A 17,311-nucleotide genomic window follows, 5' to 3' on the forward strand; every position below is an offset into this window, starting at 1 on the left:
TCTCATTTTGGTTGGGATGTACATCAATCAGACATTGTTATTGCTTTCTTGAACGGTGACATATTTCAAGAAGTTTATGAAACGCAGCGTCGCGGTTTTGTCATAAAAGGACATGAGGACAAAGTGTGCAGATGTAAGAAGGCTTTTCATGGGTTGAAGCAATCTCCTCGTTCTTGGTATGAGAAAGCTAACACTCATTTGGTCAAACAAGGCTTTCGTAACAGTCCAACAGAAAGCATTGTATGTAAAGCGTGAGGGTGATGTACTTCTCATGTGGTTCTTTATGTCGATGATTGCTGATCACTAGACCAAATGAGAGACATATTACTGAATTTAAGGCTGATTTGAATGCTACTTTCAAGATGAAATATTTGGGGCTGTTGCATCATTACTTGGGTATACAGTTTAAGCAGTGTGATGGTGGTATTGCCTTGTGTCAGAAAAGTTACATAGAGACCTTGCTATGTAAGTTTGGACTTGAGGATTGAAAACCTATTGCCACTCCCATGGAAACAGGTTTGAAGTTGATACATGATGCTGGCGATCCTGCTGATGTCACTCTTTACCAAACTGTTGTTGGCTGCCTCATTTATGTATGCAACACGATGCCGGATATTCAGTTTGCAGTCTCATAGGTCAACAGATTTATGCATAGCCCAGGGTCTAAGCATTGGCAGGCTGTCAAGAGGATTTTCCGCTACCTTAGTGACACTTTACATCTTGGCTTGTTTTATCCCAAGGGGGGATCATTGCCGCCACACTTACATGCTTTTTCAGACTCAGATTTGGCTGGTTGTTTTGACACACGAGTGTCCACAAGTGGTTTTTGTTTCATGCTTGGTAGTTCATGTATATCATGGTTGAGCAAGAAGCAACCTACTGTGGCCATTTTAAGTTGTGAGGTTGAGTACAGGGAAATCTTCACAGCTACGGTTGAGTGTGTATGGCTCAGATGCCTTATGGCTGATTTGGGTGTTGGACAGGACACTGCCAACACTATCTACACTGACAGTTAGAGCGCATTGGCAGTTACGAGGAACCCAGTTTTTCATGCTTGCACAAAGCATATTGAGGTGCATTACCACTATGTCACGGAGAGGCTCTCAGCAGGAGAGATCAGTTTGGCTTATGTGCCAACACAGGACAACCTTGCAGATCTTTTCACAAAGGCCTTGTCTCATGAGAAGCTTGAAGCTTTCCACAAAGCTTTGGGCTTACTCCCCTTTGTGGACTGATCATGTCCTCAGGGCATGGCACTTCCCTTTACTCATGTGCCAGCTCTCGTTCACCGCATCATTCCAGGGGGGATTTGTTACCATATACATGTGGTATTGATGTGTGTGAACACATTAGGACCGCCGGGGCATTTTTTCCCTCTTTAGGAGGTTTTTTTCTCCCGAGCATTGTATATACGCCCATCACTCTAGGGCTATCTATCTTTTCATTGCACACTAAGTAACACACTCTCTATTGTGTGCCTGGAGCTTCCTTCATCTTCTCCAAGCTGTGTGCGTTTCTCTGCAACCCTAATTCCAACAAAAAGCAGTCAAGAAGGAGAAGTCGAGGTTTTTCTCATTTTCAATCGACATTCAAGGATAAGAAACCAAGATGGAAAGCAGTCACACGTTCGGTGTGGAGATCACTCTGCAAGTGGGAGATTGTTAAATATGGAGCCTGGTTTACCCCTTATAATTTTTTGTATTAAAAAAGCAAATTTGTAAGAGCCCCGTTATGAGGAGAAGCCATCGAGTGTGAAGAAAAATCACCCACCAAAAAAAAAAAATCACGCCCAATTTGTCGGAATATTCCTTTTCTTCGGAATATTATGGTTGAACGACGATCGGAAAATAGTCGAAAAATGACCGGCCGGTTGGCCGGTGGCCGATTTCAAGGCGGATTCGTCTTCTCAAGGGCGGCCACATATGGGCGCATTGGAGAGTCCAAATTAAACTTGTTTACACAAGGGTGGCTACACATGTCTATCTCTCATGAGAGAGGGTAGCCCTTTTGGCCTATAAAAGGAGGTCTCTTCTACACACAAAAGGCATTGTGGTGCATTGTGAAGTTGATGTAACAAGGTGTGTATGAGGTGGTGAGAGTGAAGAAAAATGAGAGCAATGGTATAATCCCTTTGTAACCTACTTCTTATTTAAAGTACTAAAGCCATTGAGTGGCTGCTTTCCCGTGGATGTAGCCCACATTGGGTGAACCATGTATATCATGCTCTCTCTCTCTCTCTCTCTCTCTCTCTCTCTCTCTCTCTCTCTCTCTCTCTCTCTCTCTAATCTCTCATGTGTGAAAGTTATCTCTCTCCGTTAAGTAAACTACTCTAATATCTACTTGGCTACGTCCTATTTTCTAACACGACCCTAGTACCGGTTCCCTTCCTCTGCGGCAATTGCAAGGTATGGGAAGCTAGTAGTGAAGCGAATGACCTGCACTTAGGGCTCCGCATAGAGAGAGAGAGAGAGAGAGAGAGAGAGAGAGAGAGAGAGAGAGAGAGAGAGAGAGAGAGAGAGAGAGAAGGATGGTCTATGTAAGAGAAAGAGAGAGGAGCCATTTGTTACGACAAGCTTTGCATAGGGGCGATGGCGAGCGGCAGATCGGGGAGGCTTTGACAGAAGGGATGATGGCGGCAGCTCACATACATTTGCCTTTGAATTCACATATTCGTTGGGAATCTGGTGTGCAAATTAATAGGATTTTACAGAATGGACCCAGCAGTAGGTAGGATTTCAAATAGCAATGTGTTTAATTGTAACAAAGCTTTAACCATGATTTCAAGTGGGAAAGAGTGGTGGAGGTCATCTTTCATGAATTTGAGGGAAAAGGTTTGAACCTTGAGAGAAATTTATTTGATAATATGAGGAGAGCATAAGGAGAGCGAATTGAGCGTCCACCACCTTCCCTTGCCCACCTTTCCTTCCCTGCTTTTAAGCGAGATACATACTGGCAACGATGTAATAAAATTCATTAGGCGAGAACTTTTGAAGGGATCTTTTGCAACTCCCCGTGATTCCCCCACTTTCATTCCTCTGCACCTTGCACGCAGTCTGACCTTCCCTCTCTCCTCCCCTCACAAACTATTGCCATAGGCAGAGAGTCTCTCACCATCGCGACCCGTGGCTTGCCTCAGTCTTCTGGAGAGAGAGAGAGAGAGAGAGAGAGAGAGAGAGAGAGAGAGAGAGAGAGAGAGAGAGAGAGAGAGAGAGAGAGAATAGACTGTGCCCCCTCCTCCCTGCACATTGACAGCCACTGACCTCAATCTCATTGTGAATTCTCTCGACACATAGTCTGCATCGAAGCTTACCTTAAGCTGACTTTATGCGTGGAGATATCTACATGTGTGTGTGTGTGTGTGTGTGTGTGAGAGAGAGAGAGAGAGAGAGAGAGAGAGAGAGAGAGAGAGAGAGAGAGACGATGTGCATGGGAGTGTGTTCCTTGAGAAGCATCTCCTTGAATTAATTGTTTATTAACATTGTTTGGCTTTCTAAAAGAAGCCTTAGATGAGTGTTGGGTTAAGCATACTTTCAATGTTTTTAGTGATGATTGAGACTTACCTTAAAAGTTATTTCAAATTTAAAATAGTAAACAGATGTTCCCCTTCATTTTCACATCCTACCATGTATTTACTTTTCTTGCATTCTATTATTTTAGATATAACAGAATGTTATAGTGAAGCTTCACCTTGGATAATTTTAGTAGATTCTACACACAGACACATTGATGCATTCTTTTTGGTTTTCTAAAAGAAACCCCTTAGTGTTGTGTTGGGCTAGGAAGACTTTCATTGTTTTGAGTGCATTAATGGAGACTTACGTTTCATTTCACATCCTGACATGTCTTTACTTTTTTTGCATTCTATTGTTTTAGAATGCTAAAGTGAAGTCTCACCTTGCATAAGTTTTAGTAAATTTTTACACACACACACATACATGTGTTTTTTTTTTCATTTTATATTGTTTTAGAATGCTAAAGTGAAGCTTCACCTTGCATAATTCTAATAAATTATATACACACACATATATTAATTAGTTCTTTTGATTTCACCTTTCATTTCACAACTCACATATATAGATTAGTTCTTTTTATTTCACCTTTCATTTCACAACTCACATGGCTTTACATTTCTTACATTTTATAGCTTGATTCTAGTCAATGTTAACGTGCGAGAAAGTCTCTTTTATTAAGCGGTTGCTGATTGAGTTTTTTTCTCACAAAGAAGAAAACCGAAAATACTAGCAAAAATTTTGAGTTTTGCAAAATTTTTGGATGACTTTCTCATATATTTGATCGGTTTTTCTTCCGTTTACCATGGTTTGCAGCTAGCTAGTCTCAATTTTCAATCGGCTCAAGACTAAGCTGAGACAATCCTTTCCCAAACATCACGTGGCAGTAGGAGAATCCTTTGGCTACCTCCCGACCAGTGTGGTTTGCAACCAAGACACTCATTGCGCTGAGAGAGACTACGCATCGTGCACGCAGAGAGAGAGAGAGAGAGAGAGAGAGAGAGAGAGAGAGAGAAGAAATCAAAGGCTCCCGACTAAGCTAGGTTTTCTAATATGCCACCGTGAGTCTTGACCTTATTCACCTCATATGTTTCCTTCATTCACTAACCTTTCCATAGCGTTGCTTTCTTTTTGGAGCTAACTAAAATCCTCAAAACACATATTGCATTCTCCCTCCGATACGCTTACTTACTACTACATTTTTATTAGGTGGAATTGGTGGAATCTACATAGATTTTCCCTCATGTCCCCTCTTTTGCTAAGGAAAAGAGCAAGCCTCCCCCCACGGGATGAAGTGGCACGGGGTCTTAAATGACCCCAAGCGGTGGGATCTATGGAGAGGGTTGAGGGGGGGGGGGGGGGGATCTTGAGAACGATGGACGATGGACAAAAAGTCAACCCGAGGATGCCAGTGGGATTTGAACCTAGACAGCTAGGTTCAAATCCCACTGGACAACCAGAGGATGCCAGTGGGATTTGAAGCGGTGGGATCTATGGAGAGGGTTGAGGGGGGGGGGGGATCTTGAGAACGATGGACGATGGACAAAAAGTCAACCCGAGGATGCCAGTGGGATTTGAACCTAGAGAGAGGCTCACACCCTATCCACGTGCATGCGAGCGTTTGGTTGTCCAAGATGGGAAAACAAGAACATATAACTCAGCTCACATGGGATGTTCAGAGTGTGGCAGAGGTAGTAGCCGTACAACAACCATCATATGCTTTGGTTGAAAGTGAGGCTCAAGAGAAGATTACAGGTGATGGTGGATGAGGGTCTTAATGCCATGCCCTGCCCTTGTTGACATGCATGAGGCCCATCCTCCCCATTCCCTTGCAGTATGAGTGTGTGTGTGTGTGTGTGAGAGAGAGAGAGAGAGAGAGAGAGAGAGAGAGAGAGAGAGAGAGGGAGAGAGAGAGAGTTTGGGAACTCTCTCTCTCTCTCTGGTGCTCTTACACTTGAAGCTCATCCCCCTTTGTCGTCACAAAGTGTCCCCTCGCACGATCTGCTACGCAAGGCTTGGTATTGTAGATCATGTAAGAGAGAGACAACTTAGCACAACATCAGAAGCAGAGAGAGAGAGAGAGAGAGAGAGAGAGAGAGAGAGATTTTTCTCTTGAATGCAAACTTGAAAGCAAGCATCTTGCAAGATTGCTAGATTCTTACTAAATGAATGAGTTCAAGATTGAACCCCCCACATATTATAGTTGTACAAATTCTTCTATTGGTGGTTGGGAATATTTCCTAGGGAATCTCCAAGGATTTACTAAAGACTTTTCAAGGCTAAATCCTTGGAACTTGAAAGGATTGAAAGCAATGCATCATTCCTGGCTTTCTAAAAGAAGCATTAAAAGAGAAGAGAGTTAGGCATACATTTGAATTGGCTTTGTCTATGTTTTACATACATTTGTAATTTTATTGTTTTCTGGACCTATCAGCTACCTTTTTCACGTTGATAGGTCCAATGAAGGAAAGAAAGTAGTATGTGATGCGTGTGCAAGAAATATCCACTTTATTCTTATAAGTTACTAGTGTGGCTGCGGCCTTCGGCCGCCTCTCTCTCTCATGCGGGCGCTCTTCATGACCAACTCTCCCTGAGACCCCCAACCTCAAAGCAGTCCCATTTCTTTAGGTTGAAGGATAACACATACACAGTGGTAGGTGCAATCAGAAGCTGCTCTTTGGCTGGTTGCTTTTTCTTTTTAGTTGCTTCTACCTCCTTTGCCGGAATGCTTCTCAGCAACTCTGAGGATGGTTGTGCATTTCCCAATGGCCAATCATGATTCTCCTTTGCCAAGCTTACCAGATCTACCATTGTCCGCCCATCTGCACTTACCCTTCTTAAATGAAAGCATCCCTTAAAATCTCTTTCATAGAACCCCAAGGGACCCCCGGAAATGTATGAATCGAAAGTGCTCCTTCACAACATAATCATAGAAGAGTTGTCCTCTTTGTCGAAGACGTACTGCCAGGGCCTGCTGCTCTTGGCTTGAGAAGAGAGACCATGGACAAACAGAGTGATTTGAAGGGCACTTCACCATCAAACTCTTAGTTTTATACTTCGTGGTGCAGGAGTGGAAGCTCTCTCCATTGAAAAGCTCCAATGTACTCACGGGGGGAGAGCGTTGTAAGCACGATTGGAATGACTTTGGGCTACAGATAAAATATTGCCAATGCATGCTTGATGAAAAAGACGACATTGCCGAAATCGATATGTGATATGTCCAAGATGCAGCTCCTTGATGGTCAAACAACAAAGACATTCCGGCCCAGTTCAGCGGACTCAACATATCAGCAGCTCACGTCAACTGGCCTCTAGCATCGCTTGGTGTGAAATGGAGCATCTTTGCCTTTGTTTCTAACCTTCCGTCAAGCAACATCCAATAGTTGTGAGGCTTGGGACTGCCGGCTGGCTAATTGGGGTTTGGGAGAGAGAGAGAGAGAGAGAGAGAGAGAGAGAGAGAGAGAGAGAGAGAGAGAGAGAGAGAGAGAGAGAGAGAGATGGTATAGCTCATGCAGTACACCTGAGCAAGTACTGTAGCATCCATATGCACGATGAGAGCATCAATACAGGCATTATGGTGCTGGCAAGCCCAAGTTATCAAGAGTTTTTCGTTGATGAAAATTTCCTACATATCAGCAAGGTTGTGGAGGTGGCAGCTGCAAGGTGAGACTCGAGACTTGAGACTGTGGTTGTGCTAAGAGCCAACAGTGCCACGAACGAAGATGGTGGCAAAACTTGCAAAAAAGGGAGGCATTTCTGAGTGCGAGAGCAGGAAGGGCAGGTCTTTTCAGGGCTCAAGAGGTGTAGTCCAAGTGTGGGAGTTGCAGCTAGTGATCGCTACAACAGGGTGGATGCAGCAGAGAGGCGCGTGCCAGCTACATGAAGCAAAGGGCAAAGGGTAGTAATAGGCAGAGGGAGCAGGCACACCTCATGCAAGTGGCCAGGGCCACTTGAGGTAGTGCTCTCCCTCACTTCAAGGACGTCAACCCCTCTCTCTCTCTCTCTCTCTCTCTCTCTCTCTCTCTCTATTTGCGGACAAGCACTCACCAGGCAGCACTTTTCATGTCACTGCTCCTCACTATGGGCAAGCACTCCCCATATCACTGCTCCCAACTCTGCACTGGCTGCCCTTGCTGAGCGCTAAATCTGCACTCGCCCGCCTGTCAGGTGGAGCGTCAATCGAAATATTCCAAGGGAGCGAGCGGATTGCAAGAGAAGGTCGAAGGCCTCAAAATTGCAGGCACAGGCATTTGCAGCCACATGTAACCCAACCCTTGTCTTTTTAATATAGTATATAGATAGGGATATCTTTTTAGCTCTCTAAAATAAGCCTTGGAGGAGAGTTGAGTTAGGCATACTTTCAATGTTTTAAGTGATGATTGACTTAACTTAAATGTTATTTGAGTTTTAAAGTATTAAATAAATCGTTTTATTTCACTTTTTATTTTTTATCTTTACATGTTTTTACTTTTCTTGCATTTTATTGTTTTATAATACTAAAGTGAAGCTTCATCTTGCATAATTTTAGTAAATTCTATACATACATACACACATATATTTTTTATTTTTCTTTTTCTTTCACAACCTCACACGGGCTTGAGTTTTCTTGCATTTTGTAGCTTAATTCTAATCAAGTCTCTTTCATTAAGCGGTCACCGATTGAGTTCTCTCCTCGAAAAGAAGAAAACAAAAAATACGAGCATAAATTTTGAAATTTATAGTATTTCTTACATATTTCACCTATTTTTCTTTCCTTTACCACGGTTTGCATCTAACTAGTTTTGCATCTAACTAGTTTTGATTTTCAACCAGCTCAACGCTAGGCTAAGGCAATCCTTTTCCAAATGCTAAATCCAGTTACTTAACCAATGATTTTATCACTTTTTTATTATTTTAGAAAGCCACTGTGACCCTTTCACTTCTTATTTTACATTTCATTTCACACGCTTGACTCTTATGTATTCGAAAAAGTCATTTTTATTTAGCGATTGTCGATAAAATTTCCTCCTCATCACTAAGAACCGAACCGAAAATACTACCATATATTTGCAAGATTTTTGTACTATTTTCTCATATATTTCACCGGTTTCTTCCCTTTCCCATGGTTTGCAACCGACTAGTTTTGATTTTCAACCAGCTCAAAGCTAAGCTGAGGCAATCTTTTATCGAATACCCATTCGAATTAAGTGAACCTAATGACTTTATCACTTTCTTATTTTTTTAGAAAGCCATGATGACCCTTTCACTTGTTCATTTTATTCAAATCTTGGGCACATACTCCATTGAAAGAACTAAAAGAACTAAGGTATGTCCCTCAATCGAATTTTTCATTTCTTTTTACAGGAATCAGCGAAGATCCTTTTGCAAAAGTTTGATTGGAAGCTAAAGTAAGTGAAAAGGAGAGGGCGGGGAGGGGGCACGTGGATGAGGTAGAGAGGGAGAGAGAGGGAGATTAGGCGGCAATTATGCTTAAAGATAATGAAGCAATTCATATGATATAAAATTTTTCGGGTGTTTTGGGAATTTTGGAAAATTGGAAGGGCATTTTGGGCACGTGGTGAAGAGAAAGAGAGAGGAGGGGGCGAGGGGGGAGAGATTTTTACTGGATTGTGTTGGCTCAGCGGCAGCTGCATAGCAGCCATGAATGCGCATCGCCCTGTGTGCTCACTGGCAAGTCCCCGCATGGAGGCGCAATATATGGAGACAAGTGGAGCACTGTCCCAGTGGCCAAGCTCCGATCTGCCATTGTAGTGATGGAAACTTCATCTCTGTGTGTGTGTGTGTGTGTGTGTGTGTGTGTGTGTGTGTGTGTGTGTGTGTGTGTGTGTGTGTACAGACGAGCAGATTGAGGTAGTTGCAGGTGGTTTGTAGCCATGGATGCGGTGCTCGTCAGAATGATGACGAGAAGGTGCTCTCTGAGGGTGCTTTTGATGATTGTGCTAAAGCGAGAAGCGAAACGGGACAGAGTTTGTCGCTCGACAGGCCAAGCTTGAATGGGGTAGACGCGAGGCAGGGTGTGCAAGGGGCAAAAGAGTTCATGCGCGTGAACTAGGTTGCAATGCGTTTTCCTTGTCAGTTTTCAAGATTCGAGCGGAATCTTGATTGCTAATTAATTGTGTTTTGCATTTGGACCCAGGTATGTCCCAGTACAACTACCTAGATTACAGGCCTAGAAACGGGCCAAAAGTGAAGTACAACTACTTAGATTAAAAGCCTAGAAACGGGCCAGGTAGGTGGGCCCAATTTTGACACCATTTGTATTAGCTAGAATCTAAGTAGATCCGTGGGCCGATGGGAAAAAGCAAGCAAAAGATTTGACTTTTGCAAATGGTTAATTCGCTTTTGAGATTGTGAACTAATCTATTGATTTACACGAGGTGAAAAGACAAATGGATGCCATTTCCAATTGAATGGAAGGTATTGGGGGGGAGAGAGAGAGAGAGAGAGAGGTCAAATATTGTTTGACGTGCCTTGTTAAACAAAATTTTTGTAGGTGTCTTTGAAAAAAAAAAGGACGATACAGCAACTTGGGGGCGGGGGAGGAGGGAGGGAGGAGAGAGAGAGGGGTGTGGCGAAGATTTTTTGACGTCCTCTTTTAAACAAAATTTTTGTAAGTGTCTTTGAACGAAACAAGGTAGAGAGGCACGAATGCCTGCAAATTTAAAGGGGGAATGAGATTTTTTTGGAAAGTAAGTTTAAATGATTGTCTACAATCACATGAAATTTTTACCATTTTTTAAAATAAAATTATATTATCCATTAAAAATATATAATCACAAATGGTTTATATATTAAAAAATACCACATTTAAATAATAAGCTGAAAGATGCACATTGCACATTAAAATTTGAAAATAAAATAAAAATAAAAATAAAAATGTATATTATATTATTCATCATACATACACAAGTTAGATTCACAAGAGTCGACAACAAAAACCTATGACTCTTTCTTCCACCTCTCTCTTCTTTCACAAGGGACGGAGGTAGTTCTATAAAACTTCTTCTGTATGATTTTGAGGTCAATGAACTGTACTGTAGTGGTAGTGTTGTTCAATACGTAGATGCTAGATTCAATTCAATCACACCGAAGGGTTACTAATTTTTTTGTGGGTCCAAAGAAGTGTAATTTTTTTTTGTGCCAATGGACAACCATTCCTTTTTTAATGTCTTTCATCGGCTCTTGTGAACCCAACCATAATCTCGAATGGTTTATATATTAAAAAAGGGTCCACTTAAATACTAAGGTAACAGGTGCACATTACACATTATTTCTTGAAAACGAAATAAAATTTAAAAATTTAAAATAGAAGCAATAAAATCAAAACACACTAAAAACTAAAAAAAAAAGAATATACTAATGCTTTCGTTAAAAAAGATAGATTTAATAAGCCTAAAGAATAATAAATCAATCAAATAATTTAATAAAATGAATCTTTGTGGAGTCTTTAAATAAAAGGACTCTTTACAAGTGAGTGTATATAAAATTATTAAAACAATATTTCACATGATGGATCAAACTCTTATAAATACTCTTTAGTCCTTTGTTCTAAAACACACTAAGATAAAACGCCCAGTTTAAGAACCTCTAAGTCAATGTTGGGTGCGTTTTTTGATTGTGACAGAGTTTTGACTTCTCTCTAGTGCAGAATGTAGATGGCAAATTTGAGGAGCTATCATGTCTTTGGCAATGCGTGCGGCAGTTTAATAGTTTCCCTTTGTTTAAAAGAGGGCTTCCAACAACAAGATTGATAAGGATGATATCACGGACAAGAGCGCCACATAAGATCTAGCCCATGCATTAGCCAATGAGAAAGCGAAATGCAATCATGTAAACATCCCACCACACCCACTTGCTTGTACAATAATTGATGCTCTCTAAATCCATTATTTAGCCCACATCTGTTTCTCTTCATGGAGTCACCCCATTACTGGCCACTAGACTATGAGTCAAACTCCTATGAATACTCTTTCATCCTTTGTTCTTTAAAGTCTTTTTAAGGATGCCAAAAAAATTGAAAGCAACATTGGGAAATAGCATTTGGAATTGAAAGGAAATGCTTTTTTTCTTTTCAATTCTTAAAGGGACATATGGCTTTCAATGGGAAATAGCATTTGAAAGAAAATGCTTTCTTTCTCTAAATTTTTAAATGGACACATGCCAAGCAAACATGACTTTCACCCATATGGATACTAAGGCTTTTAGAAGGCCAAAAAAAGACAATATAGCACGTGTGGAGAGAGAGAGAGAGAGAGAGAGAGAGAGAGAGAGAGAGAGAGGGGTCAACATGAGCACCAAAACACACAGAGGGTCTCTCTCTCTCTCTCTCTCTCTCTCTCTCTCGCGTTTCTCTGCAAGAGATGCACACTAGGTGACTGCGGGGGGAGGGGATGGTTCATGTTGCGAGGCCTACAAGAAGCAATGGGGGTCTGCACGGATGTACGATGCTAGTGTGGTAGTTGAGTTTCCTCTATGATGCTTCTCGAGAATGAAGTTCCACTGCCATCTCTCTATTTCGTAGTGTCTATCTGCAGCCAGAGTAAGAAGGGACCTTCGGCTTTTGTTTTAGAGAGCATGCATGGAGAGACAACGAGACAAAGAATAAATTTTTTGCACGATGCCTGAGTGACAACCGACGAAGACGATGCATTTGTGAGAACCTCAAGGAGCATCTTGTCTGTGTCGTAGGCCGACCAAAAGACATTGCATGGCACAACCATGACACAACAATCTCCCTTGAGGTTGAGGCCGAATTGGGGACGAAATGCAAACCAAAGGGAAGTGGGGGCGGGAGGGGGGCGGGGGGAGCCTCAGCACTAAAGGGCACGGGAGCAAAGAGATGGGATCTACGGCTGAGGATGCGCGCACGAATCTCAAGGAGATTGGAGGGCTCAAACGTGGGGTGCTGCTCGCACGATTTGAACCCTGGTGGGTGCTGGGCAAGGCGCATGGCTTTTCCAACCCCCCGTGCGCATATGTTGACCATGGTGGGCAACAAACACATGATAAGTCAACGTGGACAGGTGTGCCCATGTCCAAGTTTACTTTTCGACGTCCTAGTTTACTTCTGTTGCATCCTACGGCCCTGCGCGCATCTGCTTTTGTGCCCGGGCTTCTCAGCCGTAGATCCCACCTCTGGGGCTTCATTTAATGCCCCATACCCTTTAGTGCTGGGGGGGGGGGGGGGGGGGGGGGGGGGGAGAGAGAGAGGGGCCTTACTACTTCAACATGATGGGTTCAAATGAGAGTAATGAAAATTGAAATTGAAAGTGGTTTGTTGTGGTCTTTTTTTTTTTCTTCAAAACTCACAATTGTGAGTGGTTGTTGTACTATAAAGTCAGAAAAAGTAAATCACAAAGCACCCTCAAGCTCATGCCGAGCCTTGAGGGACATAAGGTTACACATCAATCCCTTATATTGCTCAACTTGATAAGATGGTGAGAGTCCCCTAATCCAATCCTCTGAGTTATATCTTTTACTTACCACCCATATTACCTCCTTACTTTCTTGAACAATCTCGAAAAAGCTAGCCACAGAGAGGTCGCTATGGAATACGCAGCAATTCTTGGCCTTCCAAATATTGTTGAAAGAACAATATCTAACAATTTAGAATACAGATAAGCAATGCATAACGTTGAAACTATTTCCCACCTAAAACAAATCCTTCTTGAAAACCCTTATCTTCCACGTTCTTCGTATCCATTTACACACTTTTCCTGCAAAGGCCTCTACTGACCGGGCATTCTATGAACAGGTGGGTGAGGTCTTCACTAGCCAAACTACAACCTAAACATACGTCGGACCTGATACCGTGTGCTTGTATCTTACACCTGTCGGCAAGACCCCCCATAAAACCTTCCACATAAATATCTTCATAAAACTAGGTGGATTGGTTTTGTTGTGGTCTTTGAAATGGAGAGTGCGTGGTGATTCTAAAGCATCTTGTGAAGAATGAGATGGCACGATTTTGGAGTGGGTTGTTAGATGGAATCTAAAGTGGATTTCATCTCAATTAACAAAAATAAAAGAGGCTCACTTAGCTCAGAAGGGAAAACGAAGCGAGGTGGTGGGTGAAGCACTAGGTGGCAAGACACATGCCAATAGGAAGAAAAAAGAACAGAACTAGGTGGAATGGTGAGGTGTAGCTGGCTTGTGTGAGCCTCGACGATGTGGGTGAAAGTTGGGCCCAACTAGGTGGGTTAGCGACGTCTGAAGCAAGGGGCAACCAAGTCCGCAGCCCAAGGGGGAAGGAGGCGGGGGGGCTAGCCTCCCCTTTAAGTGCCACGGGGTCCCAAACCATGGGATTAATGGTCCCAATTGAAAGGCGGGATGACGATCGATCTAGACCATTTATAAATCTAAGCTCGGGATCCTAAGTTCAGATTTCACAAAATTAATCTCGGAAAGTCAGCCACATGGACCTATGAGTCCTCGCTTCCCCAATTGGGTTTCGAACCCTCACCATTAGCTCGAGGAGCACACGCCTTGACCAACATGCCCACGTGCGCCTCATTGAAATAGATGTGATTTCACATCTAATTGAAGGTAAACTCGAGATCTCGACATAAAAACTAAACTCGAGATCTCGAGTTTCGTTTTTGTAAACCTCACACTTAAAACTAAATCCGGGATCTCGAGATTAATTTTCACGCGTCAACGATGAAAATCAGCAAATGCCCTTGATTTCGCACAAGAGCCCTTGATCCCATGGTTTGGACTCCGTGGTACTTAAAGCTGAGGGGGAGCCAAGAAGAAGACATGTGTCCAACTAGTTGGATTGGCAGCATGCAAGGGAGGAGCCAACGATAAGAGTCATTTTTTTTTAATATGGAACTTCTCAGACGAAAGACAACAACCTGGAGTGGGAATGGAATCAACAGTCAAGAGAATCTACGGAGATTCCATCTAATAGAATTGGGAAAGAGCCTTGGCCTCAATCCAACAACATTTATTCCCTTGTTTTGTGGGTACCAGTTCCCCACAACGTCAAAATTTGAAACACAAGACAGAGCAAAAATTTCTCGTAATTAACCCCGTTTGAAAATATGCACGTCACTAGCCACATTACATTAGAATTCCATTACCACTAAGCAAACTACCAGCGACCAGTGTTACAAAAAATTAATATGCCGTGGCTACCTTTACAACTGAATTCAACCCATGTCAACAATAACAGAACCCATGGCTTCAATTTATGGCTATTGGCTATTGGCTCTTTATTTTGAAACATATGGGTCAGATCTCTGGCTGCACGCAGCATTGAAATTTAAATTAACAACCTGTACTGACAGCAGCATACTTTGGTTGAAGATACACCTGCGACTTGATGATTACTGAACCCTCGATCTTAAACCCCGGGAAGACGGTGAATTCAACAATGGGCTGAAAGTGCTCTCCTGATAAGGAGTCAAGAGTATCCATTGTGGCTTCATCGTACTTGGAGCCTGCCTCAGGCCGCAGAATCTCCACCTGATGCGCCATCATGAGGGCCACCACCATGCTTTGCAGATGCCAAACACCCTTGCACGCGTTCAAGAACTCTTTCTTCAGTTGTGCAGACCATTTCTCCTCCTCCCAATCCGCCATTGCCTCCAGGCTCTTTTGCCCCTTCCTGCAGAAACGCTTGAAGTGCGTCTCGTCGCTATCTTCTGTTGCGAACTTTGAGCCTGAACCCGTGCCCATTACACTTTGTGTCCGCGCTAAAATGTTTGATGTTCTGAACAGAACCGAGGCAACGCAGTGATCCAAGCCGTGCTTCATGTCCCATAAGTTCTGGAAAGCAGGCTTACTCAGATAAGGCTGCATCATCTTGAGTAGCATAGCTTGCCTGTCCTGAAAATCTCTGGCGAGCATCAGGTCAGCGTCTTTCTCAACAATCAGCATTCCCGTTAGAAGCCTGATGTCCTCTCTAGCCACCTCTGTAGCTTCTTCCAATGAGCTCAACCCATCTGCAGACCTCGCAAGCCGTGCGCCCCTCTTTCTCAAGCCACTATCTGGCGTCCCCACTTGATCAAGGCGATCTTTCATCTTCTTCCATCCTGAATTATATTCTTCCGCAAGGCTTGCCTGTAAACAATCAACCCTTTCATGCAATCCTTCAAACGCAGTCTGTAATTGCTTGCTTACACCGTCAATGGCACTCAGAAGGCGTTCAAACTGATCTTCCAGTTTTACATTTAACTCTTCTTGGAAACTTACTCTTCTGTCAATGACAAGAAGGGCTTCACCTTCGTCCGTCAAAAAGCGTCTCTGCCCAGATTTTGTTGCAATCTGTGGTCCCGACGAGTACAACCGTGGCCTAGCTGCTTGCTCTGCAGCAAGCCGTTCAAGTTTCTCGGTGAAGTTGGCGATTGGTGTACCTCTTGTAGTAAGATGGCACTCCGTACGCCTGGATTCAGCGTAAGGCAGGAGACGCCGGTCCAGAGACAAACGACTGACCAGACCTTTGGAATCTTGCGCTCGAAGCGCCCTGGGGCCACTATTGGGAAGAACAGTATACACGGGGTCCGAATGTTTGATGTTGCCCTTGCAGTAATCTTTGGCTATCGGCCATGTGTTGGTGGCATCGACATTCTTTGAAACTGCGCTGCGGCGCTGATGAGGTGTCGTGGAAGCACCTTTGTCGCAGCTATTGCCCAAAGATCCAGAAATGGAGAGCCTCCTCATGTTGATTGCCTCAGGTGCAGGCCGTTGATTCTGTATCAAGACAAAAGATACCATATGTAAGAAGGAAGCTTCCGTCAGTCCGCATGGAGTCTCGAAAGAGGGTGAAAGCTGGAGGTCCAGGATGATTACGATAAGGTTTTAAGAAGAAAAGTCCTTTCGCAGGCACAGACTCACAGAGACAAACAGATCCCTTCTGAAGCTCCTCAACATACGAAACGGTTGTGATAGCTGCAAACTGAAGCAAGCATGGCAGCACAGTACTGGCTCTCTCAAGAAACGCAAGAAACGCTAAGGGTGAACTGTGATTAAAATGAGACACTCGTACAAGATGATCCCCAGCTGAACAAGCACTCAAAATTGCAGAAAAAGGCACAGCAGCTAGAATACAAGACTTAAGTTACGGCGGGATCAAAGCATAGGAGCAAATGCGAAAAGAATTGAGCGATGAAGCTCTACCTGAGGCGTAGAAATCGCGATGGAGAGGGAGCGATGGCGGTTATGGCGATCTGCGGCTGGCGAGGAGGGCGCCTCCTGAGAAGAAGGGGAAGGCCTTTCCATGGAATCGGAGCAGCCGCAAGTGAAAACGCTCAGAGGCCAAATTTGAAGCGACCGAATGCCCCCATTGAATACATATATATTTATTCAATTTAAAGCGGCCAATTCAAGCTATCGGTGTTAAGAGCTTTATCTTTGGTTTTGGCATTATTACCGAATTATGGTAATAGTCTGTTAGCGATAATTAAGAGTTAGTGCACGTGGATGTCGAGTTACGAACTTGTTTGCAACTCACAACTCGCAACTGCTGAGTTCCTGAGTAAGGGACTATTGCAGGCTTACAACACTTGGTTCCGAGAATTGATTGGCTAGAAACCACAAAAATTGCGAGCACATACACTTTATTCATAACTCATTCTTTGCCCTATTTGTGGTTCCGATTCCGCTCTCTTCACGCACATGAAGCCGAGCAGCAATTAGTTGGCAACCAGTTTGCAAATTTTTTTTTGGAATTTACTCATGGGAACCAAACGGTTCGCAACTGGTTGGAATTCACTCATGTGAACTGGCTTTAACACTAACGGAAGTGATTGTATGTAGGGTACACGAGCCAATTTAGAGGCATCATAATTGTGTGGGCT

At 43.3% G+C, this 17,311-nt stretch overlaps 1 protein-coding gene and 1 pseudogene across 1 annotated transcript; both read right to left on the bottom strand.

Moving 5' to 3' along the window:
- Positions 1–5,771: 5,771 nt before the first annotated feature.
- LOC147436593 (uncharacterized) lies at positions 5,772–6,705 on the bottom strand (annotated as a pseudogene).
- A 7,860-nt stretch (positions 6,706–14,565) lies between these two features.
- LOC147436594 (uncharacterized) lies at positions 14,566–16,798 on the bottom strand. Its single transcript, XM_086488190.1, has 2 exons — positions 16,632–16,798; positions 14,566–16,205 (listed from the first exon to the last, which is right to left on the bottom strand). The coding sequence occupies exons 1-2, from the start codon at positions 16,731–16,733 to the stop codon at positions 14,781–14,783; spliced, it is 1,527 nt and encodes a 508-aa protein (XP_086344316.1). The 5' UTR covers positions 16,734–16,798; the 3' UTR covers positions 14,566–14,780.
- Between the last annotated feature and the right edge of the window lie 513 nt (positions 16,799–17,311).

The sequence above is a fragment of the Adiantum capillus-veneris genome, chromosome 18, assembly GCF_014529385.1.
Source record: "Adiantum capillus-veneris isolate H3 chromosome 18, ASM1452938v2, whole genome shotgun sequence".
Classification (NCBI taxonomy): Eukaryota; Viridiplantae; Streptophyta; class Polypodiopsida; order Polypodiales; family Pteridaceae; genus Adiantum; species Adiantum capillus-veneris.

Excerpts from the sequence above, each read along its gene's own strand:
- LOC147436594 (XM_086488190.1), bottom strand. The coding sequence starts at position 16,733 with ATGGAAAGGCCTTCCCCTTCTTCTCAGGAGGCGCCCTCCTCGCCAGCC. Across the intron at positions 16,206-16,631 it reads TCGCGATTTCTACGCCTCAG|AATCAACGGCCTGCACCTGA; the intron begins GTAGAGCTTCAT and ends GTCTTGATACAG.